Source organism: Neopelma chrysocephalum, unplaced genomic scaffold (genome assembly GCF_003984885.1).
Source record: "Neopelma chrysocephalum unplaced genomic scaffold, ASM398488v2 Primary Assembly neopelma1_23, whole genome shotgun sequence".
NCBI classification, from domain to species: Eukaryota; Metazoa; Chordata; class Aves; order Passeriformes; family Pipridae; genus Neopelma; species Neopelma chrysocephalum.
Genome location: NW_020897691.1, coordinates 27,897,560 through 27,922,996, shown reverse-complemented (window position 1 = coordinate 27,922,996; position 25,437 = coordinate 27,897,560). Strand labels below are relative to the sequence as shown.

Below are 25,437 nucleotides of genomic sequence, written 5' to 3'. Positions count from 1 at the left end.
AATGATTAAAGAATCTTACTGCCTTGAAATACAGAAAACCATAAACAAAGTCCTAAGAGCAGTCTCAAAAGATAAGGAGTGACATAAGGCATAGTAAGATAAGGAGAATCAGGTATAGCAGACAAGGGACTTGGTGTAATTATTTCTGATTATAGTTGCATAGTGTTTCTAACAGGTTGGTAGTTTTATTTCTTTTTTTAGTTTCTTTTTTTTTATGCTTGGATCTAGCTTTGGGTCTAGTGTGCTACTGCTGTAAACTTCTGAAGTTCCTGAGGAAAAAATTCCAACACAAGTAACATTTATGACAGGAGTTTATATTTTTCCTCTTTTCTCCCCTGTGTAGGTGGCCTTCTAATCTCCTCAGCACACTTTGGAGCATATGTGTGTGGTACTGATATAGATTACAACACAATCCATGGATTAGGTACGTTACATATTTCTAAGCCACTAAAATCTTGCTCTCTGGAATTTAAGATGGTAGTGGATGATACTTAGTGGATTTTAAAGCAATATTAATCTTATTAGGATTTATTTGGTCATGCTTATTTTTATTCACCAATTTACATGTATCCTAGATAAAATATTATCTTATTTTTAAGCAGGAAATATTTTTAAAAAGGAATAATAAAAACCAAACAAAATTCCAAATAATAATTACCACAGCTGTGTGCTGTCTTAACCTGTGATGTAGGAAGTTTCTCATAACCTAACCCAGGAAGTCTAATCTTATTCTTACTTCTCTGAAAATCTGCAGTGCAAATTGTATCTGACCTAGTGGACAGGGTTGTGACTGATGGTCAGAGAGAATGTCTAATAAAACATTTTTACAAATGTGTTCTGGGACACCCTATGCAGATGGTGCAGCAGAACTTTTCTCGTGTATTTTCATTATTCCTTACTACTTCTGAAGTTTGCTGCAAGTACTTATGACAGGTTTTGTAGTGACATTTAATTATTTTCCTTTAAATTAAGTGGTAGAGTATATGAAAAGCTTTTCTTATATGATAGTTTCTTGTTGAGTGTTCTTTTTTCCCCCACTCTGGGCCCTCTCCCCTCCCAGGCAAGGCAAGCAGAAAGAACCAGAAATGGAGAGGGCCAGATGAAAATATCAGAGCTAATCTCCGACAGTATGGTTTAGAGAAATACTACCTCGATGCACTGGTTGCTGATTCTTCAAGGCCAATATGGCGAAAAGGGATGCTGTTCGATGCAATCATTACAGACCGTAAGTTTGTTACTGCTTTTTGTTGCCTGATAGCAGTGACTGAAAGATTATTACCTATGTCTGTGCCGATATGCATTGATTTAATGTCTGGATGAGTGCTCAGATCTGCGCTTTATCAAAGATGATTATTGAGAGCAGCACTGTGGAAATTGGATCTGCATTTGACATCTCTGCATTTATTTTAAGGGTAGTTATAAATGTGTAACAAAGCTGGCAATAACTCTTTCTTCCGTGGAAAGAATATTATGTTTACCAGCAGAAATCAATATGGCTGAAAATCATCCTTTGAAGAAGTCTCATTCAGTAAAAGCATAACTTTATTGATGCACAGAGACTTCTTATCAGAATGGTACATGCTGCTGTTAGGACTCGATCTGCAGGATATTGGAGTCTGCCATGCAGCCCTGATGGACTTCTGAAGATTTATATTAAATGCGTATTGTAATGCTTCCAAAGAGAAGTTTTAATGTGTTTCCAATACACTTAACTACTAGAAGCATTAGCATTTTGGAAGGATCCCTTGCTCTTTTAGCAACCTATGTACTAAACACCATTTGTCATGTATGAGAGGGAATAGAAACTAAGGGAATAAATGAAAGACAATTTCTGATCTCTAGTGCTGACTCTTATGATGAGACATTCATATTAATTAGGAATAGGGAGTGTGACTTTTCTTCGTGGGTTGCTTGCTAGTTTTTATTTGGTCCATTTGGCAATAAAACAGTGTAGAATACTCAGACCTGAGTGTGACACAATTTGTAAGACTTCTGCAATGGTTATGTTGGTGCTTCCATGATGCTGAAACAAGTCTCACAAAACCAGAGGTTTTGAACATGAAATAAGTATGTTATGTATTAGAAATGCGCAAAAATGTATGAGAAAAAGCCATCTTTGGTTCTTATTTGTGAGAATTACCATTTGTGTAATGTACTGGCAAGAAATTCCAATGTATTTAATTTCATTTTGAAAAAGGTTAACTAAATGCTATAGGGGACATGTTCATGTCTGGCAAACAAAAGAGGATGAAATTATTTGTCACATGTTACAAGTCTAAGGAATATCTTTTAATCGACGAAACAGAAAAGCATTGTCCTTTGTAGTGTAGCAAACTTGTAGGCTAATAGAAGCTCTTAGAAAGCTGAAGGGCTTTCATTGAATCAGTTTTAAAGTAACCTTTTAGAGTAATAAACTTCTAATAGATCTTGAAGAAATTTCCCTTGCTTAGTTTTACTTTGTAAAAGCTTTTTTTAACTTTGTATAAGCCACAGTTTATGCGCTGTCCTGTATGTATGGTATAATTGTGTGTTATTTGGACAAGGGATGAGGTTCTCATCTCTGCATTATGCATTTGCTTTGTCTAGCACCATATGGTATCAGAGAAGCTACTCGCAGAACAGGTTCACAAAAGGAAGCAGTTAAGTCAGTTGAAAGAAGGTAGGTGAGCTGTCTCGTCTGTTGTAGAATATAAATGTCTTAATGGAAATCTAGTCATAGTGTTAGAATCTTTATTACTTCTTGGTCGGCCATCAACAGTTAAAAAAATGGTGGCGATTATAATTAAAGAAGAAAAGCCCTTTTTACTCTGTTTGCAAAACCAGGATGTCACTTCCTAAAATTGTCTTGGTTTTGTTCTCCCTGCTTATCATTTGTGTGTGTTCAGATTTTGAATCCTATTTCTCACCTCTGTGAACCATCTTTACCTTTTATTTCCTATTCTCAGAAAGTTCTCTTCAGTCTCTGCAGACCACAAAATCAGTCTAAAATAGAATACCCATATTTTACCCCAACCTCTTCTTTTTTGGATTTCCACTGCTCTTTTCAGAGATAGGTCGTGGCTTCTCCACTGCCTGACCTTAATTTTCTTATGCGTTTTCCTCTAAATTGTTAAGAAAGATGTTGTTAAGAAACAACTATTCCCAGTATACCTGTGATTCTTTGACTTCAAATACTAAAGATGATAGTCTGAAGAGCCAGTTATGGGAAGTTGCAAAGTCATATTCCTCACATTAGAAGTTATATTTCTGGATTGTCACAATTAGTTTTGCAAGTGTCAGATAGTGCTTTTGTCGTCTGTTTTTGGTTATGGGGTTTTTTTATTTATTATTTTAAGAAATGTAGGTTTTACCCATGTTTTTATGTTTGTTTACACTTGTACATTTTTTGTTTAGCACAGAAAATCACATCTTCGTTTCATCCAATTATCATCTAAGTGACATCTTTTTTGACCTGTTGAAGTTTGCGGCAGAGTATCTGGTGATGGGAGGAAGATTAGTTTACTGGCTGCCAATATACAGGCCTGAGTATGTATTGTTGATTTCTGTTATGTTGTAAGTCAGAATGGATGCTGCACTCTCACTGTGTTTCTTTTGGGGCACAGTACAGCTGGAGCTTCCAGAGCACCAGCACTCAAGAGTAGTGCCCAGACTTTGTATTTTAAAACTTTGTGTGAGGAGAACCAGATTTTGAAATAAGGTTTTTGAATGGCGATAATTCCTGACTATTACCAAACAGAAAAAGCCTTACTGTGTCATTGCAAATGTACATCCAGTGAGTTGAGGTTTAAACTTAGGTAGTTAAACTTTCAAGGTACATATTAGAATGTGTTTCTCTGGAGTAATTGATAGAGATGTGTGACAAGGTCCTGTAAAAAACATTCTTGGTTCTTTGGAGTTTGACACTACTAATTTAGCTTTCTTCTGAGAAATAAAAGTCAAATGACCAAGAAATGGTAATGAGAGGCAAGAATCATAAGGGAGCAGCCCTGTTAAGGATGAGAGGGGCCAGCAGAGACTGCAGGATCCTGTCTGCTCAGTAGTGCAGCCTGGGTTCAGAACTGAGTTTAAAAGCAAAGACAGCTGTTTGCATATCTTACTTAAGCATCTCTTAGATAAGGTTTGATGTTTTTTTTTTGTTTTGGTTTGGGTTTTTTTTAAACTGTTTCACTGTAAAGTGAAGAGTTCTGTAGGTTTTTCAAAGTATCTTCCAGATACAGATGTGCTCTGAAGGTAGTTTTTACAATGCCAGGTGTTTCTATGTACAGTCAAAATATTACTGATGAATAAAGTGGTGGTTGTCCCTGGTTTCATCATGGAAATGGCTTGTGCCAGTCCTATATATCCTATATATCACATGCTTTGAAAATTTGGAAATCAAATGGAGCCATTTCTTTTACTGCTGTAACAGAAGAGTGCACTTAGCAGTTTGCATTTTTTAATAAATGATAGAATCTTTAGGCTTTTTTTTATTGTGAGACAATTAAAAAACAAAGCAATGAATGCCATTAACAGTATTATAGCTAGTTGTTCAAAATATCTGTCTATACATGCTTAACCCCAACAGACTGTGTGTGATTGTGAATTCTAAGATTTCCATGTCAATAAAAACTGTTTGGATTTACTGAATTTATTCTGTTCATCAAGATACTAGAGTTTTTCTGTCTACTCAATGAACTTTGTTAAAAAGCATGTTTCCTCACTTTAGATAATTTGGGAACTGCACATTCAGGATCTACTTTGGTTGTTGTTTTGGAGAGGTCTTGTTAAGTTGCCTCATAAAAAGTGAATTTGTTCATCCTACTGTGAATTGAAATATTGAAGTCACTATATTAGCATGGAATATTAGTACAGTCAGTTTATTATCAGTTGTAATGCTGAACAAGGGAACAGACATTAAAACAAGTATGTAGGGGGAAGGGAAGATACTTTCTACTAACATGTTGCATTATCAAATATCCCTTGGCAACACCTGCCTTCAATTTCATTTCTTGAGATCCATGTGTATTACCTTAAATTAAAGCCAAAGCTGGATTGAATTGGATGTCTGTTAAAATCACTGCTTCTGTATTCCTTACTTGATAAGGTTCTGAGTTTTACCTGAAAGAATGTGGAAATACATGCATTAATGCTAACAGACAAGGCTTTTTAGCAAACTGATAATGATCTCTCCATCTGCAAGATAGCATCTCACTCCGAAGTTTACTCTTTCAATCTGACATTGAAGTCATTGTTGAGTCAGAATTCTTTTAATTCCTTTGCAGTCAGTCTTTTATAATGTTATATATTTATAAACTTTATGTATAAACTTTATTACATATATTTTATATATATATTATTGTATACCGGTGAAATACGAATTGGATACTGCCCCCTCTTTAGGAGAAACCCTCAAGGCCATACAGCAGGTGAAAATTGGCAAGGCAGCTGGGGTTGATGGAATTCCACCTGAAATCTGGAAACATGGGGGCCTTGCACTCCATGCTAAATTTCATGAGCTTGTGGTGCGCTATTGGGAACTAGGCGAACTACCTTCAGACCTTCGTGATGCAGTCATCATCACCTTGTATAAGAAGAAAGGTACTAAATCAGACTGCTCAAATTACCGTGCTATTACTCTGCTCTCCATTGCTGGCAAAATCTTGGCAAGAATACTCCTGAACAGACTAATACCCGCTATAGCAGAAGAAATTCTACCTGAAAGTCAGTGTGGCTTCAGAGCCAACAGGAGCACCACAGACATGATATTTGTTCTCAGACAACTGCAAGAGAAGTGTAGGGAACAGAACAAAGGTCTCTATGTAACCTTTGTCGACCTCACCAAGGCTTTCGATACTGTGAGCAGAAAAGGTCTTTGGCAGATTTTGGAACGTTTAGGTTGTCCCCCCAAGTTCCTTAAAATGATCATCTCACTTCATGAGGATCAGCACGGCCAAGTCAGATATGGCAACACACTTTCTGAGCCCTTTTTAATAAAGAATGGTGTGAAACAAGGCTGCGTTCTCGCTCCTACCTTATTCACAATCTTTTTCAGCATGATGCTCCAAAGGGCCACGGCAGACCTCAATGATCAGGACGGTATCTACATTCGATATCGTACTGATGGAAGCCTATTCAACCTAAGGCGACTGAAGGCCCACACCAAGACCCTAAACCATCTTGTCCGGGAGCTACTTTACGCTGATGACGCCGCCCTTGTTGCCCACACAGAAGCAGCTCTGCAGCGTTTAACATCCTGCTTTGCAGATGCTGCTGAGCTCTTTGGGCTGGAAGTCAGCTTAAAGAAGACAGAAGTTCTCCATCAACCTGCACCTCAGGAAGTCCTCCATCATCCCCACATCACCATCGGCCAGTCAGAACTCAAATCAGTCCAACAGTTTAATTACTTAGGCAGCCTCATCTCCTCAGATGGTAAGATCGACGGGGAGATAGATAACAGGTTAGCGAAGGCATGCAGTGCTTTTGGAAAACTCCATAAAAGAGTATGGCGTAATAAACACTTGAAGAAAAGTACCAAGATCAGTGTTTACAGAGCCATTGTGCTGTCTACTCTTTTATATGGTTCCGAATCATGGGTCATCTACCGCCACCACCTGCGTCTCCTAGAACGCTTCCATCAACGCTGCCTCCGTACAATCCTGAACATCCACTGGTCAGATTACGTGACCAATACATCTGTTCTTGAACAGGCAGCAATCACAAGTATTGAGGCCATGCTACTGAGAACGCAACTGCGATGGGCAGGGCACATCTCCAGGATGAAGGACCACCGCCTCCCTAAGATCCTGCTTTATGGTGAACTTGCCTCCGGCTGCCGCAAGAGAGGAGCTCCGAAGAAAAGATACAAGGACTCCCTGAAGCAACAACTCAGCCTCGGGCATATTGATCACCATAACTGGTCCACTCTGGCCTCTAATCGGGAGGCCTGGAGACAGTCCATTTATAACGCAGCTGATGCTTTTGAGAAAGCACGCAGGATCACCCTTGAGGAGAAAAGACAACGCAGAAAGAATCGAGCCTTGCAGAATATACCATCTAAGGAGTCTTTCTGCTGTGCCTTTTGCAACCGGACTTGCCTTTCTCGTATTGGCCTTTTTAGCCACCAACGCGCTTGCAAGAAACGTGGGTAGAGCCCTTCCCAAATCTTCGTTCGCGAAGCCTAGCCATGATGATGATATTATTGTATATATAAAAATTTAAGATGATGTGGCGGAGTGCCTACCTTTGTAGGAGAAAGAGAGAGTTTGGTGGTGCTAGATGCATTGAAAGTCTTGTATAATAGAAAGAGTAGTTGAGAAATAATTTTATTCTCCTTTGTCAAAAGCGTGTTCTGACGTCAGCTAGCAGAAGTAGCAGCTTGATTCCACATGAGAAGTGACTGAAAGGTTGTTTTGCAGTCTGGATGTTTTGAGGCAAACAAAGAGGCAGTACTGTTTGGGGTTCTTTTTTTCTTATTTACAAATCTGTGTTTAGTATTGAGTTACTTGTTTAACAGCTCACTGTTATCTTAAGAAATGCCAAGTTTTCCATCAGCACCTAGACGGATCCTATTTTGAGTTGTGTTACATTTGTCTTCTCTTTCTCCCAGAACAATACCTTTACTTTGTAAAGTGCATTCAGAAAATCCACCTCTTCACAAGAAAAATGCGAAGCTCGTCTTTCATACCTTTTAAGTTGAAGTGATAGGTGTTTCAATTGTTTAGTTCTGCGTTTTAATGTCTGAGTCCTGTTGACTCCCAAGCATTGGAGAATCATGAGAGCAGACATTTTGTACAAAGTCATAGTCCCTGACAATACCAAAACCCATTTTCTGTGTTATGTGGAAGAAACTATAACATGAAAGATTATTACAAAAAGTAAGACTAAATGACTGATCTATGTTTCAGTATATGGGAAGGGTGTCTGATCTCATATTTATTATATTAGCTAGGTCAATACTTCTTACTGCTCTAGTCCCATGCAGAGGTGTCTAAGTTTTACTTGGCTCCCTGCCAAGTCCCCAGACTCAGCACAAAAACCTCCAGCAAAGAGGAAAGAAAAAAAAACTATGAAAAATCCAGACTAGCCGAACTATATTAAAATAAATGTATTTACGTATATTACAGTTATATACAGTTGAAATACTATATACAATCTCAAAAGGGAAAGGAAGGGGAAGGGAAAAAAACCCAAAAATCCAAAACAGGTATTCATCATTCATGGCTAGGCTTCATGAACGAAGATTTGGGAAGGGCTCTACCCACGTTTCTTGCAAGTGCGTTGGTGGCTAAAAAGGCCATTACGAGAGAGGCGTGTCCGGTTGCAAAAGGCACAGCAGAAAGACTCCTTAGATGGTATATTCTGCAAGGCACAATTCTTTCTGCGTTGTCTTTTCTCCTCAAGGGTGATCCTGTGTACTTTCTCAAAAGCATCAGCAGCGTTATAGATGGTGTGACCAAAACAGATATACACAATCAAAAAAACCCCTCAGGATCTAGCAAACTAAAGAATTAGCAAAAGAATATCTTACTACTTTCCTTGGGATAGCACAATTGCCCAAATGCCGCCACTATGCTATCGGACTCTGGATCAGCAGGAACAACAGGCCCTATAGGCCCAGCCAGGCCCCAGCTCCCCCACAGAAGCGAGACCGGCTGTGGGGAATCTGCTGTCTCCAAACCTCACCAGAAGGGAAGAAAGGAAGAGGCTTCTCTCTCCGTCTATGTATCTGTTTGGATTACGTAAAGGAATAGGATGGAATACTTCCTTCCTTCCTTCCTGACAACCAGGAAGGAAGGCCTAAACTCAAAACCGTTACAAAAGGTCTTAAATCTTTAAATTCCTCTTTCAGCAATAGAAATAGAGGGATTGAAAGCAATCTAGAGAAAGCACTTTCTATAGAAAATAGTATGCGTATGCGATGGGGCATTTAAAACACTGTAACTGCTTGCTTCTATAGATAGGATTTAATTGTAAACCAGTGTTGCTGCTATCTAATGTTAAATGATAATGGATTTTTTTTCTTGCCATTAGAAAAAGTAATTATGATGAGATAGATTTGTAACACCAAATGTTGAAGTCCAGGAACGTCACTGTCTATTAAGATCTGGCTTAATAAGATTTAAAATTGAAGTGTAATGGTCTCTTTTTAGGGAGCCGGAGTTAAGTCTCTTATTCCTGCAACTTCATATATGTTGGCTGGAATATGTTTTTAAAATCACAGCTCCCATTGGATAAGTTATTATTTGTGGTTGGCTGAGATATTTTCTACTTAACATTATACAGGCAGGCCTGTGTGCATACATTAATGTAATTTAAATACATATGAAAAAAGGGGGGGTTATGTCTCTTTACTGTGAGCTTTTAATTTATTCTATACACTATATGTCACAAGACAATTGAAATATATGTTGTCAAAACTCTGGAGCACCGATATCTGAATTTCTTTAATCAGATTAAAGTGCATAACAACTTTCTAATGTAAACCTTTTTGTGAAGAGTCTGTAAGAATTTTGTTTCAGATACAAATCTTCCACTTCATGAGCTTACAGCATTATGAATGTTAATTTCTTCCAGATATACAGAAGAAATCATTCCCCGCCACCCGTGCCTGAAACTTATTAGCAACTGTGAGCAGATGCTTTCCAGCCACACATCAAGGCGCCTGATTACCATGGAAAAGGTGAAAGAATTCAAGGTAAGCTTGAATTCTTGATTATATTGTGTAAAATAGTAGTTATAGCATTCATGACAAGTTTGTGCTATTTGCCAGTTGATCCTTATTTCTATCACATTCGAGTTTTTATGATCAGATTGAGAGCTTCTGGAAAATTAAGTAGTGATCTAAGGTTTCTGGTTTGGTTTTTTTCCTTTTTCTTCTCAGTTTTTGGTAAACTCTTCATCCCAAGCAAGCCCCTGAATAGTGTAAAAAAGATCTTTGAACTTATGGTTACTTGTCAATCCCATCCACAGAGGTGCCTAAGTTTCCATTGATTTCAAAGTGTAACTTGATGCCCGAGTAAATACAAAATGGCTTTGTGGGTCTTTCAGTACAGGTAAACCATATTCGATTCTGTTACTTCATCCTTAGAGCTCTTAGTTTTTGAGATAATATTGAAGTTGTGAAAGTACGGTGAAGCACACTGGCTCTTTTTTTTTGTTTTGGGACACACTAAGTGGCTCTCCTGAGGCACTGGGGGGAGGGAATATTGCGTTCGGGTCTCCTTTCCATTCTTGATGCTTCTCTCACTCAATATTGTTAAAAGAGATGCTAAGCAACTGTGAGGCAAATTCTTAATGAAAATGCACGCAGTGAGCAAGTGTTTTTAGTACAATCCTTGTCAGTTGGAAGAGCTATTTCAGATGACAGGAGATACAGTCAAACTGCTGTGTCTGCATGGTGCTTGCACTAATAACACAGCAGGGTTTCAGTACTGTGTTCATAATGCTCATGATCAGTGCAGTTCTCAAGCAACACCTGAATTTTTAAAGGCACTGTAGTTGGAGTTCAGTGTCGGAGCTGCCAACTTCACCAGTAGCGAACCAGGAGGGTAGATGCTGAAAATTTTTGACACATGTGTCTCGGGGTTTTCAAGGAGGTTTTCTGCAGGAGTTTTATTAATACCAGTGCTGTAGGATAACATGTTCTAATCTAAAAAATATATCCACCCTTCTGTGAGTAGACTTCTGTCATTTGTTATTCTTGTTTTGTGCATCACCTGTTCTTCAGTACGTGATTTGACAGGTTCGTGTCTGGAAATGCTTAGCTCTGAGCACCTGAGAATATTTGGCAGGCTTACTGCTTAGATAAAACTGTGCAAGTGCTTATATTCAGGACTCCAAATGTCTGTTAGATAATCTGAAGATACCAGAACCCATGTATGGTTTTTGATGATGTAAAACTTATCTAAAGAACAAAATGCATATTGACTCCTTAGCCAATGCCTGCCTGGTTTAGGGTCTTGTTTGGTGTCTAAGATTTCCCCACCTCAGTGTCCCTTACTTGGAACATGGCTTTTCCTTTCTTAATATCCTGAGCAACCTTTGAATTGAATATTTCTTTCTGACTCACCAGATGTGATCATGAAATTCCATAGCTAGTGTTTTGACTGTTTTCTTAAATGAAAGAGTGAATTTTTATGAATATGCAAACATTTATGTTTCCAGACAGTTCCTGTCTGTTTTACTAAACTGGTCTGTAACAGACCCTCACAGCTGCCTTTTAATTCAGCTTAGTGCAGCAATTGCAAGTGGCTAAGAAGTTTTACAAATCATATAGTGTCATTATGCAGTTCTTTGGTTTCCCCAGGGTTTGCCACCAATAAGGAATTGCAGATTTCACAGCAAATTTGATTTCACTGTTAACACTCTAAACTCATAAATGAAGATGAATTCAGTCAGTTACTGAAATTGATGGTGCATTTTTTTTGAATTGCAATAAAAAGGAGACCAAAATGAATGCAAAATGTGAGTATGTCTAGGTGAAGTATTGATCTAACATAAGTAATCATTAACATGAAGATCATATATGTTGAATTAAAAGCCTCACAAAAGGTGGTATATAACTCACTGTCAGTAAGCATCCAGTCTGTTCTTTTTAAGTTTACAGTGAAATCATACCAACTGGAAAAGATTTCTTACTGAACTCAGTGTTGATATGAATAGGCTTTTCCAGCATATACACAATATGAGCAGAGGAGTTGTTTGTTTTTTAACATTTAGGGCTTTTTTTTTTTAAATTACCATTTCAGGCAACTTTTGCCATCGTTCCTCCCAGCACAGTGCTCACCCCAAAATTTCCATGTCACATGGTCACTCCAGAGCTGTTACTGGTGTAGAATTTCTCCTGTTGAATTTAACAGTGTCTGTTCCTGGATATGACCTTGTTGTCCCCGTTTTGGTAACTGCTCCATTTTGTTTATAGCTGTATAACATTAGTACAAGTGGTTTCTGTAGCTACTGTCCAGCACCAGATGTGGAGTGGTAGGAAGAGGTGATAGGGCTAGGAAGAATTTTTTTTTCTTTAAACAAAAACTGAATGTGGGTAATTACCCTGGAGCCAAACTGAGGATGCTAGATTTATAAAAATCTTTAGAATATCACTTAATATTTGCCAAGATTTCAAGAAAAGTAAAACTTTCTTGTTATCATTAAGGGTCCTCCTCTCTTCCACCTCTGTCATTATTTACTGGAGATCTGTAACACCTATTTTAGTGTTGTCTTTACAACAGATAAGTGTTGAGTTGAAAACTCAAAGTAGCTAAAAGCAATTTGGTAGCTCTTTGACAGGAACTTTGTTGGTTTGCAGTTGTCACAGAACTCATCATAAAACATTTCAGAGCAACATTTATGTGGTAACTGCTGCTTGCAATTAGTCTGCTGTTTTGAGAACTTATATTATTCAAAATAAGAACCAAGGGTGATGATAAAGAATGACCAGGGATTAACAAACATCTCCTGTTCTGAATTTTACAAATAAAAGAAGTCGTCTTTGTCTTCTTGGTTGTGCTGACACACTAGAGAAAGAGCTGACTTAGTGCCAGGTAGGCTGATCATTGCTGATCAGTCGTCTAAATTATTTCTTGGGAAGTCTCACTGTTTTGCATTAAATAACCAATTACAAACTTTATGCCTTGAAAACTACGTATGGTTGTTTCAAAGGAAATGAAAGAAAAAAGTTACTCATCCCTAGATGCAGCTGTGTGTCACCAGCAGCACTGCTTATTTCTCTTCCAGCATGTCAAGAGGAGGAAAGAGACTGTCTTCCTTAAAACGCTGTGATTCAACTCCATTCCCTGAATTTAAACTTTTTTTTTTTTAGAAAAAAAAAGTTAAAAAACATCCATGTTAACTGCACTGGACAGTTAATGCATTTGAGGGAGACTTGACACTGCCCCTGACACCTTGCATAAGAGATCTCTCCTACTGCAAAATGTTCCTGTCATATATTTAGTTTGCATATTCTAACGATTTATGCTACTCAAGACAGAGAGTAACTGAGGATGTTTGACTGATTTCCTTATTGAAATAAGCTGCTGCCTGATGCCCAGGCAAATTCTAGTGCAAATTGTCACAATAAATTCTTTAATGAAGAGGTTTTTGGACAAGTATTCCTGGTGTTCAGGTTGTACCCATTCAGCTCCCTGATACAAAATGTCATAATTTAGAATTTGTTTGGAAATCATTAGTTTCTGAAATGCAAGAATTTATTTTACTTTGATCAATTCTCACATTGCCCATAAAACTATTTTGACTAGTAAATGCTAACAGTGAGTGGTACCTCCAGGTAGTTCAGGATTTCTTTATTTTCTTTTCCTTCTTTTAAGGAGCAATTCACAATCTGTTGATTTTTTTTTTTGTTGTTTTTGGTTGGTTGGTTTTTTGTTTGGTTTTTGGTTTTTTTTTTAAGCAATCACTATCTTTATTAGGCAATCATGCCTGTGCAGGAGAGAGGTAGAGAATGAAACCTCTTAAGCTGGAATTATTGTGATGTGGGCCAGGAGCTTCCTTTGTAATCTCTCCCAATAAACCCACGCATAGCTACAGATCTCTCATTTAGCGAGCAGAGTTTTGCAGAGCTTTTGATGAGGCCTGGATTTTCAAGATAGGTTGTGCTGTGGAGTGGTGCACCAAACCTGTTTTCATTTGATGAATACAGATGCTCCATTACACCTGTGTTTTACTTGAAGTTTGTTCTCTTACACAGTATATCCTCTCTTTACCTTAACCAGCTTGGGGATAGAGGAAGGAGAAGTTTCTTTCCTCTTTCCTCCCTTCACCCTGAATCAGCATTTTGTTTCTTACAGAATCAAGATGAATGGTGTACACATGTGGGACCTCTTAGAGGTTGTGGGGATTAATTTTTATGTTAAAATATATTGACCCATATATCATTATCCTTCAGGGTCAGATATCCCATCCATTTCTCAAAATAATTCTTGTTAAAACACATCCCAACAATATAAAAGTACATGTTTAGGTCAAAGAAGGATTTCTGACTTGCAAATTCAGGAGAAGAATAAGCTCTCTTTTCCTCAGAGTGGTGTGGAGAAGTGGGTACAGGCTGGCTGTGAGAGTAGTGTGTCTTAAGTCCTCCTTGTTTCCAGTCTGCCTATAGTAATCTTGTAATTTTGGGTTTTTTTCACAAACATGTTAAAACCATGTTGATTGTCGCCCTGGGAATAGTCTTGGAGATGGCAGTCTCTCACAGGTGACCAAAAGATAATAGGTAGTACTATGGGTTTCCTGAAGTCATTTTCTTCTGCTGTTTTCCAGTGGTGCAGTATTTAAATGGAGCTGCTACTGGTGTACATGCTTTACATGTTAGATATCTACATGGCAGTAAATATTTAGCAAGTTAATTTAAGCTGGTGTCACGTTACTGGTATCTGCTGGGATAGCAGGTGAAAACTACTTCTTAGGAATATCTCATTGTATCCGGAAGAGGGCCCTTGTACATGCACACAAGCCTCTTGCTTTGTTGAACAACCTTCTGTTTCACTCCTTTTAGATTGCATGTTAGGATATCCAAAGCTAGGTTAGGTGTTGAATCTTGCTAGGTGAAAACCTGGAAAGACTACAAAATAGTGAGGGGAGAGATTGTTCATTAGGATTCAGTTCATCCTTGCATTGTAATACCTTTGTAGTATGAAAATATGGACTAAAATCTACTTCCATGTTTCTCCTACTTATGCTAAAGCATTCCACGGTAACTTTATTTACAAATATCAACAAATAACTTTGAATTGTAAACTTAAGTAATGAACCAACCTGTATGTAACTGCATTGCTTAAAAAAAATTTAATGGTGAGTATGCATTGAGAAAAAACATTGGAATCGAGGTTTACTTCTGTGGTATGCTTGTTTTTATTTTCTCTTTGTGCAGTTCAGTTGTTCTATGTGAGGCTGCTTGTCACCTTTCCATCTTGCTATTGAGCATAATAAAGTGACATCAATAAGCATAACACTGTTTTTAGAAGTCCCATCAGTTTTCTTTAGCACTCAGGTCAAAGTTTGATGTATTGTTTAGCTTATAGCATTGCTAATGTTAGTTGACAAGTATCTTAATTGTGTAAAGCCATAATACACAATGAACTAAACCTTTGTGTATGTAGTGGGAGAGTTTTCTAAACTGTATTGTTGGCTTGTGTCAAATATGTATTATGTGTAGGGATTTACTGTATCAACTTAACTTTCAGAGGTATATGAATGCTGCACAAAAAAATTTTCTCTGATTGTGCTTCAATAACTGTAGGAACTCATTTTAGCTGACTGTGTTCCTCTTCTGTTTGTACCTGCCTTAGAGACTTCTGAGTGATGGAATTCTCCAGATGGCATATTTTCTGGAAAATACATGTTTTCCTTTATAAAAGTCTGTGTAGCATAGTACCTGTGCTCATTCATTCATGTAAGGGTAAGATTCTGGTGATGCCAGATGAGATATTTTCAGTGATGCAGTGCTGTTAAAACTGACAACTTGCATAATTTTGCTGTACAGAGTAGAATAATGGAAGTTTGAATGAGTACATTAAGAAACACAAACAAAAACTAACATCACAAACAAAATCTCTTTGTCTGCTTACAGCTTGTATTTGATTAATGTCAAATGAGAATCCATGGCATATGGAATTTCATTTCTGTTAAATGTTAAGACTTTGAAGTAGAATGTATATGTTCTTGTTAATCCTAATGGAAACCTTAGCATTCTAGTTTTTAAATTCTTTAAATCAGTCTAGTGTCTTAAATGGGTGCCGTTGAATTGTAAAAAAAACCTAACTACTTTACCCTTACTTGTGTTTGAAAAAGTCTGGAAGCAAACCAGTGGCAATACCTGCTGAACATACTATCCTGAAGTCTAATGATTGCATTTTGATACTATACAGGATCAAGATGAGAATTCTTACTTGTTGGATGGCCAGTATATGCCATACAGGGGACACAATTCTTTCCGTGAGAAGTATTTCAGTGGTGTGACAAAGAGGATTGCCAAGGAAGAAAAAGACAATCAGAAGTAAAATATAATATAAACAGATTAAAAAATGAGAAAAGAACGGAGATCGTGTTTCTTTGTAAGGACATCTGGATATGAACATTCATTTGGATGTTTCAGAAAAACAAATACTGCTTTTAATTTTAAAACAAGATGAAACCCACAACACAGGTTGAGAGCCATTCTTTTTAATTAGCTTTGTTTACAGCAGATTTTATTGTACAAGTTTTTTGAGTCTTATTTAATTTATATTTGTACTTTCAAGTACTAATGATGATTGACTAAAACCATTATTATTGTTCTTTCACCATTAACATTTACAAAAAAGTAGCAGTATTATTTGGCTTCTTAAACTGTGAACATCTGGCTGTTTGAGAAACACGTGGTGGTGATCAAGAATTGCTTATTAAGAAGATCATTTTCATTTGTTTTGTTTCTTTGTAAATTGTACACAATAAAACAAGATTGTCGTGAGTTTTTTTTAATTATTGCATGCAGTAATTGCTTGAATGAATTCCACTTGCTCTGGCTGAGGTCAGAAGTATTTAAAACAAATAAAAAATGCAAAGAAACAACTGGGCACGTGCACACCCCACAAAAAAAAAAGAAAGTCTCTGTGACCTGACAAACTCTGGAGAGCCTATTAAACCCTGTGAAGCCTGTCCACGTCTGAAGCTCATCTGTACCTTGGATTTGCTTTTGCATTCCTAAACCTTGACTCTTGGTCAAGCCAACTGTCTGCAATTTTTGGTTCAGAAATTGATAGTTAAACCAGTAACAACAACAGCATAAAATCAGTAATGGTTCCCTAATGGTATTAAGCCTAATCAAATCATTGAAACTGAAGTTGCATTTGTTAAAGGGCAGACTTTGCTGAATCCACACCGTGTCCATCATGAAAATACCTCATTTGAAAACCACTAAGCCCATTAATTCAGGATGTTAATGGTCCTTCTCATTTTGGTGGTCGAATATGGTCACATATTCTTCAGCAGGGCATTTACTTGCTCTAGCCAGAGGAACCCTGCTTCTCAACTTACCACAGGTCACTGACTATGGTCATGTTAGAATCTTTGTAGATCATAGTTTTTAAGTGCCTCTCCAAGGAAGGCACGAGTCATTGTGTGTATCCGATCAAGTTCATTAACTGAATTTGCTCTTCTGTGTTTTGTGGTCCTTAGCTGCAGCAGGAAGGCTTACAAACTCAATGACAGCTTTGTCTGACCTTCTGGATCTAATCTGTTGTGTGTTAAAAAGTTCTCAAATTGTGATTTATTTTCTCTGTTTCCATTATAAATCACTTTTTTTTGAGACATCTTATGTCAGCCTTATAATAGTTGTTCTGGGCTAAACTTGGAGCAAGATCAAAAGCTCAGAAAATTTTTTGAAAGTAGAATTTGAATTGATTGCTTTCAAATATTACCTCAAAAATTACTACTTCTGAAAACCTGTCTTCATTTTAACATTACAATTTGGCATTCAGCTTTTATTACTTTACAAATTAAAATTACTTTCAGTTCTTCATAGGCAAGAAATTTTTCTAAATGGATTTATTATGCCTTTATAACTTCATTTTCCTAAAAGTTACCTTACACAGACATGATCTACATAGTTATACAAGAGGGAAGGTAGTGGCAAATCTGGCTCTGTCTTTTCAATGAAAATGATTGAGTTTATTTCTCCTCTACCTGGTCCAACTTTTAGTCCCTTCATCAGTGGTGCTGTAGCCTCTGTTTAGCAGTTCATACATAACAGCTCTATCATTACTCAAGAATACCATTTTGAACAGAAACTGCAAGTGTATTTGGGGTACTGCATCAACACCCACTAATCAAAAATCATTTAGAATTGAAATCAGATGTTCAAACTCTGCTGATCCGCAACTTTAAAGCTATGATTTGGAAATATTCCTCATGTTTAAATTTCTCCTTGTTTAATGTGCACGCTCCAGCCTGTTGTACGTGCAGCCTTGCAAAGCACAGGCATGTATAGCTGTAAAGCCGTGACGCAGTCCTTGCTCTTGCTCTGTCGAAGGACTGACAGGCGGGTGAGTTATCGTTTCGGCAGGACTTGGCCATCCATGGCCGCGGTTTCTGGCACTTTCGTTCAATCTGGTTCCATTCAGTCTCTTTCTGAGTAGTTCCAGTTTCCTGTCCCTGGCGGGGAGCATCAGTTCACAATCCCGCGCTGAACTCGTGCCATTGTCATTCTCTTTTTTGGGGTGGTTTGTGCCATTTTCCAGTTTTTAAAGATAAATGTTATTTTTGGAATGCTTTGTTGTACTGCAGCAAATTGGATGGAGGGAGGAGCTGAAAACAGCTGCGAGGTCATATGGTCAGAGGCTGTCTCTTGCTGTAGGGAGCGATTTGTTGAGGCAACAAAGGGAGAGAGCCCCCTCTTTTCACAGTATCCCTTTACCTGATGTTGGTGTTCCTGGCTGTAAGCCTCCTACATGTCCATGGGAAGAGGAATTGGAAAAAGAGTGGAAGTAGATTTTCTCTGCAGTCGTTGTGTGTCCTACTTGCTATCTCTCTCTAATACTTTAATTAGTAGCCAATATGACCAAGTGTAACAGAAGGTCAAGGTTTGAAGATGTCTTAACAGATAACAGGAAGCTACACATTTTGTTGAAATAGGCAGAAGTGTTGAAAAAAAAAGACCTAGTTAATGTCTTCCAAGGAAAAGGCTGTAATACAAGTTCAACTCTCATTAAACATCAGAGAACCCACACGGAAACAAGACCTGGAGACAAAAGCTCTAACCAATGTTTTTTGTTCCTGCTGTGACAACTAGTGCTGGCCCTGCTGCTTCTTGATCTGCTCTTTAAAACAAAGAGACACAAGTAAAAGCATTTTTTTAGATGGAACATAAAGGTCTTGGCTGAACTTTCCACTTCTACCCAAGCTACGAGACAAACTCACAGAAACTCAGACTCGGTAGTTTCTCCTTATCACCAATGTATCAGCTTGGTGAACTTCTCAAGAGTACAATTCTCCCTGTAAACCATCCTAAGAAACTGGTGTCTGTTAATGGAATAACATCTAACTCTGGGTCTCCTCCAGTAGAGAAGCAGTGTTCCCTCACTGGATATGGACTCTTCAACAGCAACTCTTGAAGGTTGGTTTTGGTGGACCCTTTATTCCTCTCTGCCTGTTCAACGGGGCTGGAAGGCTGTGGTGGAAGTGCTTAACTGTTCAGTATCTCTTCTTTTTTCCTTAGAGTAACATTGTAGCTCAGAGCTGGGACTTAATAGAAGGACATGTGTATCCATGCCCACCACAGTTGGCAGAAGGCAGTCAAATTTTTGTGAGTTCTCAGTCAAGCTCATCTGTCCAAAATTATTGAAAAATGTGGCTTAGAAGATAAAGTACGGGCTTTCTCTCTTGCTGTTTTGATACTGGTTGAATGTAGAAATGTAATAGGGAGAAAACACCTTAATAATTCTCAGTGTTTGCTTTCCTTCTATCACTGCTTTTTAAGATTTCTTCTTAATCGTTATTTCCACTGTCGCCAGGACAATTCCACAGCTTCAAGGCCACCAGCCAGAGAAGGGTGTCACAGATGGTGACACTTACACTGTCTTCTGGTCACAGGTTTTCAAGAGACAAAAAAAATGTCCAGTTGGAGCAGGCAAGACTGAAGTGGGTGATATGTGGTGGTTACAGGTTTTCCTGTTGGACAATAAGCAGCTCTGGGGTTAGCTGACAGGAGGTTCAGCTGCTAGCTCAGCTCCCATCACCACAATGTTCCTCTTTTCTGACTCTCCTTTCTGCCCCTTTGTAAAAGCAGAGAAGAAAAATTTAATGTGTTCGTTCTTTGCTGTTTAGCTTGGTTTGCAGTTTAAACTGAGGTCCAGAGTTAAACAAGGCCGTCTTTTCAGTCTGAAGATTTCTTCCCTGCTCCTAAAACAAACAGAGTTGTGGGTACCCAGGGGAATGAAGAGACTCCCTTTCTTTCGAGTTTGCTATTTGGAAAATAAATGTGTTTCTTTAACCTTATTCTTTTATATAATTGATTTTTATGATCATTTAATTTAAAACAGCAAAGCACATCTTACCTGCCTTCATGCTACCCTTTTTAATATATTTCTGTGATGTTCTCTTATTGGCTTATTGGACTGTAAAAGTCTCTGTTCATGTATGTATCCTCACAACTGTTTTCTTTGTAGTTTTCTATCATGGATGCTGTTATTTTGTACATTGTATTTTGTACTGCTCTTATCAGTTACAGCTTTCCTGGGCCTGTGGGTGTGCAGGATACCACTCAAACAAGACGTCAGCTCTCTGTTAGCTGAAACACCTCATCAGACCCAAGGTCCTGGAGAATGGACATTCCATCTGGCTACACTAAGGGTATTGGACCTTGAGACAGGTTTGCCAAGTAAGATCTTATACAGCTCTTGCAGGTTGCATAAAGTGAGGTGGGCAGCTGAAAGGTAAAATCCATTGATAGGAGGGAGATCTTGATGTCTTTGCTGCCACTGTTAGGATAGTAGCTCACTGTACCCTCAGTGAGGTGCCCAGGAGAGGCTGCTGCCAACCCACAGCAGACCAAGGCACAGGAGGCTCTGACCATGCGGATCAGGTCTAACAAGGAGTACTTTGAGTACCACTGGGTAGGAACAGGATATTTTGCTTCATTTAAAATTCCCCAGAAGGTAATTTTTTAACATTCAGGTTTTGGGTGCTGGAAAGAGGTGATAATTGGCAATTATCATCTGAAATTCTAGTCCAAATTTACATAAAATAGTGAAAATAAAAAAAAACTAAACGTGTAAAAACAGCATAGTATTATCGCTATTGTAATTCTCTCCAAAACAACATTTTATTTAGGTTCTTTTTCTTCCAATTAAAATGCCACTTGAAGCATAAAATTTTAATCTAAAACTTTTTCTTCATGGATTTGTTCTAATAATTTTTTCACTAATAAAGTGCAAAATAGCAGGTCGTGTTACTGTATGTGATGGGACAAGTAGTTAATTCTAATCTAATATATAACTCCTAACTAAACAATCTCATCTCCATAAGAAGATGCCATTGGTAAAATAGTCATAGTTAATCACAATACTTCCTTCTCTGGAGTCTGTCCCAAAAGATGTGATGTCTCTGTCTGATGAGTAAGAATGGATGTTCTGTGCCATGATTGGACAGCCCAGAGTGTCTTTGCTTTATCCTGTGACTGATGTGAAAGATTTCCACTGAACACTTGTATTTTAGAGGCAAAACTCATGCTTGTTCTATCTATTTTTCTATTGATGTATCTATCACTAGGAGAAATGCAAGTAGATAATTTCAGTACAGGAAAAATTTAGTTATGAAAGTTTTTAGCACCTAATAGGGAAGGTTCCTAAAATACTGTGATTTTTGGCTAGAGATGAAACATAGCTATATGGAGAAAATCCTGTGAGTAGTTGGATCTTTTAAGTTGAAAGGATAGCTCCTTACACGCAGGCACTCTTCTCCACTGAGCTGTGGTCCTGTGCTTTGTGTGAATGTATGTGGTGGGTGGAATGATGCCTCTGCGGTCACAGTTCATGCCTTTATAACCTGTTCTGCCCTTCAGGTTTGTTTTGAGGCTGTTTACTTAAAGCTGTGAGATCCTGAGATTAGGAGTGCTAGGCAGGTGCAGTGGGTTTATTGCAATAACAGTTGTGGCAGAGACTAGGATAAACAGAATCGTAAGCAGCACCTTAGGACATAGACTCCTGTCTTGAAGAAAACCTTGTGTCTCATTAATAAGCAGACCTGTAGCAATTTAGGAGGGTTTTGGAAAGTTCCTACTCTCTCTTCAAAATGCCTGTGTGACAGAGAGTACTTGTATGCCTTTGCTCAAACCTCATTCCTTAACACTGTAGTCCGTGGAAAAACGTAATGAAATTACATAAGGAAAGGGGCTGCTATGAATGTGCTGGTGCATCCTGTGTGAATACACACAAGCACCCAAGCACCACTGGCACTTGTTCTGCCTCCTCATTCTGGTGTTCCCCGGGAGTGACCTGACAGGCTGCAGGCTGAACTTGTTAAACTGCTGCTGTTTGCTACAGGGAATGACCTGCCAAAAAAATGCGCGGGCCTCGTGCCACTGGGGCCGGGGGAGTGGGCCCTCCCCTCTCACCCCCAGCCACCTTGCCTCCTTATGAAGCAAACAAATTAATTTTATAAATCTCATAGAATAGCATTTTCAGCCTTATGTAAAGATGTCAAAGAAGACAAAAGATACAGATTATTTCTTAATTAAATATAGATTTTATTTTGGTTTTTGTTTTTACTCCAAAAGCAAACCAAAACAAGTTTGTGCCAAGAGCTGTTACATCCCACCCCCTTCCTATTTTTTTTAAATTGTGTTTTTATAAGCCTGGAAGAATTAATGATGAAAATCTTTCCAGCTGTGACTTTGCCAGGATCCCTTTCTGAAGCTCCTACTAATTTGGATTAAAACTGGATGGATGAAAGCTTTAAACAGCAAATCCTGGCAGTAGATTTGCTGAGGCCCCACGGCATATACTTCTCCAACTGTTCTTATCTTCTGAGGCAAAAAAGAAAAAAAAGAAAATAAGCAAACATCATTTTGTAATTACACAGTTGTTAACATTTTCCCTGCTTTTCCCCTCCCTGGTCTAGGACACAGGGTCCCACCACCCCAGTAGCCTACTGGGGCTCCTCTTTGCAGGACAGACCCCTGGATTTTGCAGGACAAGGTTTTGCTTGCAGAATGGTGGGTTTCTTAAGCACTATCTCATACCACCTACTCTGAATGTTAACAGCCAGTGTGGATTTTAGAGAGAGTTGCCACCCTGGGATGTAACAGTTCAGAATGGCAACGCTGGGTGTGCAAGCCTGTCGTTGCAGGGACATGAAGCCACCAAGCTTCCTGAGTCCCGGCTGCTGGGTGTTCACCTCACTTGTTTAATTCTAGCAGTGTTGGCGCCGTGTTGTCTTACTGTCCAGGCTTCCTGGAGCCAGCAGCTGCAAGCTCTCGTACTGCCACAAACAATTAAACTAATTTCTTTAAATTGGACAGATCGATCTCTGGCAAGTGGCCCATGTTCCTGCTCCTCCTCCCTCTCACCAGGAGAGTCTTCTGGAAAGTTGTGAGCTTATTAAGGCCTTGCTCAGTGTGTTCCTCTCTTCATGACCATGCTGAGTCTGAGGAAAGGCAGTGCTCCAAACACAAGCAGAGCCATGGGACACTGACAGCCTCTTCCTGTGGCCTTGCCAGAGGGTGTCCTCTTCACCAGTGCAGCCCCTCCAGGCGTGAGGCTGCAGCTCACAAAGGCATCTGGAAGCTACTTGTGAGCACAGCTGGCTTAGATGCCGGCACTTGCCAGAGGGGGTGGCAGGAGCTCCTCACTGCAGATGTTCTAAGTGCCTTGCTGACCTGGCTGGAGCACCTCCTGCACGGAGAAGGCACATGAATACTATCAGTTATATTTATGGCATAGTCTATTAATCATTATGAACAACAGCAGCTTTGCCCACTTGCAGTTTCTGGCAAATGTGAAGATTGTTAAGGAGGTGGCCACTGCTGAACCATTATGGGGGGATGGTGTAGGCACAGCAGCATCTCCTGTCTCCACACTGTGCCTGCTGGCATGGAAAGATGTGCAGCCCTTCTGTGGGAGACTTACCCCTCCCACTCATTTCCAGTGGTCCGAGGGCTTTGTTTTTATAGAATGGGCTCCTTGTCCCTCTTAGCTGCTGTTTTGCCCCATTGCTACTCAGCAAGTATGAGCAGATGCTTGAGAGGCTGTCTTAACTTGCCTCCAGCTGCTTCGAGGGAGCGGGGGAAATGCACAGTGACCAAGATCATCTTTCCTTCTCAGGATGCCTTGAGGTAGGGGTGATTATAGTCTCAAGGCAGCACCTAATCTTTAATGTCAATGCCATATCTAAAGCAGTTATGTTAGTCTCCGTCTAGTCCTCTAGTGGAGAGGACCAAGTCTAGGGTGCTTGTCAGTCTGCTGTTCAGGAGCTCTTGGATGTGTACAACTCAGACTTCCTCATTTATGAGTTACTCTAGTTGGTAATGTCTGGTTTTTTACAGTACTTCTTTGTTTACAGTGAGGCCAGTTAATTCATCGTCATTTCAAATATGCATATCAGCTCCTGCTTCTACTATGCTGGATAAGAATATTTATGAAGTAGTTTTGCATCTTCATTTTCATCTACTTTGTCCATCCAAAAATGAACCAATTAGGTTTTGATATACAAGAAAAAACAATAATTCAACAAACACACAGGAGACTTTCAAACACTGAAGATCAAAATCTCTCTTTTGGCAGTCACAGAATTTATTTCCTTTTGTCCTTTTGGCCATCTTATCAGGTTTCTGGCTTATGATTTCTATAAGCTGCTGCCTACTTCTTTTTTTGTGGGTTATCTAAATATTTGTGCAGCTAATTTTTTTTCCCCTTTCACTAGGTTGTTACTGTATACGTGTGATGCTTTGGGGAGCTGATGGGTGAGATATGAATCCTCCTTGGGAGTACTGGATTACATTTCATGAAAAGTTCTGCAGAAGAGTTATTGCTCCACAGCAGGTCCTCAGTCTGCGGTTTCACAAGCATGGAAGCTAATGTGACAGTACAGTGCTGCTGAAAGGAGAGTGGGTTTGTGCCTTTTCCCTGTTCCCTGGTCCAGGCTTTTCTCACCCTCTGCTCAGCAGAGTTGCCCACTCTTACACTGACTCTGATTCTTACTGGAGCCTTTCACGTGCCAGTTTAACATACTAAGACAGCAGAAAACTGTTTATTTTGATGAAAAAGATTACCCCGAGAGAGTGAATTTCTTTCTTCAGGGGTGAGTTGTTGGATCAGCTCACAGTGGTCATGAAATTGTGGTCTTGGTCATATCACTCCTAGACCTCAGGCTGACTGTGGAGGCTGTGCAGTTCCTTGCTGAATTGCCCAAGAACCTCCTGGCAGAAGGAAAGCAGCTGATGGTCTTTTGTGTTACTGTGGGCTTTGTTAAATGTAAAATTTTGGAAAGTTGAAGAAGAAAAGTCATTAGCTGCCTTTCTCAACACAGATTGACCATGCCTTTGAGAAAAGGAAAGATAAAGTGAGAAGGATTGTCTTTGAGGGTTATTTATTCACTTGAGACTTAATGCTTTATTACATTTTTTCCTTTAACTGAACAGCTATATCATGGCTTTACTTCTTGTGATCCAGGGACAGAGTTTGCCAAAGTTAACCCAGAAGTACAGTTGGGATTATGGTCTGTGGGATTTAGCACCTTGGAGGGGCATAAAGAGATTTGCAGCCCTGCAGCACTTGCAGCCTCTCTTCAAATTCTGGAGGGTTTTAAGGTGTAGAGTAGTAGTGTGTGTCATGGCAGCAAAAATTTCCTTTTTTGTGTGTGATTGTGGATCTTTTGTGTATTCAGTGCTCTCTTTTTTAATACTTCCCAATTATTACTTCTGTTTTCCTTTCAAAAATTCTCTCTCCAAGCTGATTTGGCTCATAATCGTTTCCA

At 39.0% G+C, this 25,437-nt stretch overlaps 1 protein-coding gene and 1 long non-coding RNA gene across 14 annotated transcripts in view; one reads left to right on the top strand and one right to left on the bottom strand.

Moving 5' to 3' along the window:
• Positions 1-25,437, top strand: part of TRMT11 (tRNA methyltransferase 11 homolog) — a 102,492-nt gene that overhangs the window by 12,090 nt on the left and 64,965 nt on the right. For 4 of the 13 annotated variants that reach the window (XM_027691736.1, XM_027691817.1, XM_027691808.1 and 1 more), the window contains 6 exons: positions 344-424; positions 1,061-1,225; positions 2,587-2,659; positions 3,394-3,525; positions 9,553-9,673; positions 15,781-16,449. In XM_027691736.1, the coding sequence (XP_027547537.1) occupies positions 344-424; positions 1,061-1,225; positions 2,587-2,659; positions 3,394-3,525; positions 9,553-9,673; positions 15,781-15,948 (740 nt within the window). In that variant the 3' untranslated portion in view covers positions 15,949-16,449. The other 9 variants (XM_027691752.1, XM_027691780.1, XM_027691790.1 and 6 more) reach the window with 7 other exon arrangements.
• Positions 2,698-8,793, bottom strand: LOC113971680. The gene is made up of 3 exons (XR_003535623.1): positions 8,507-8,793; positions 5,009-5,097; positions 2,698-3,101 (listed from the first exon to the last, which is right to left on the bottom strand). It is a non-coding gene; the product is annotated as an uncharacterized LOC113971680 (long non-coding RNA).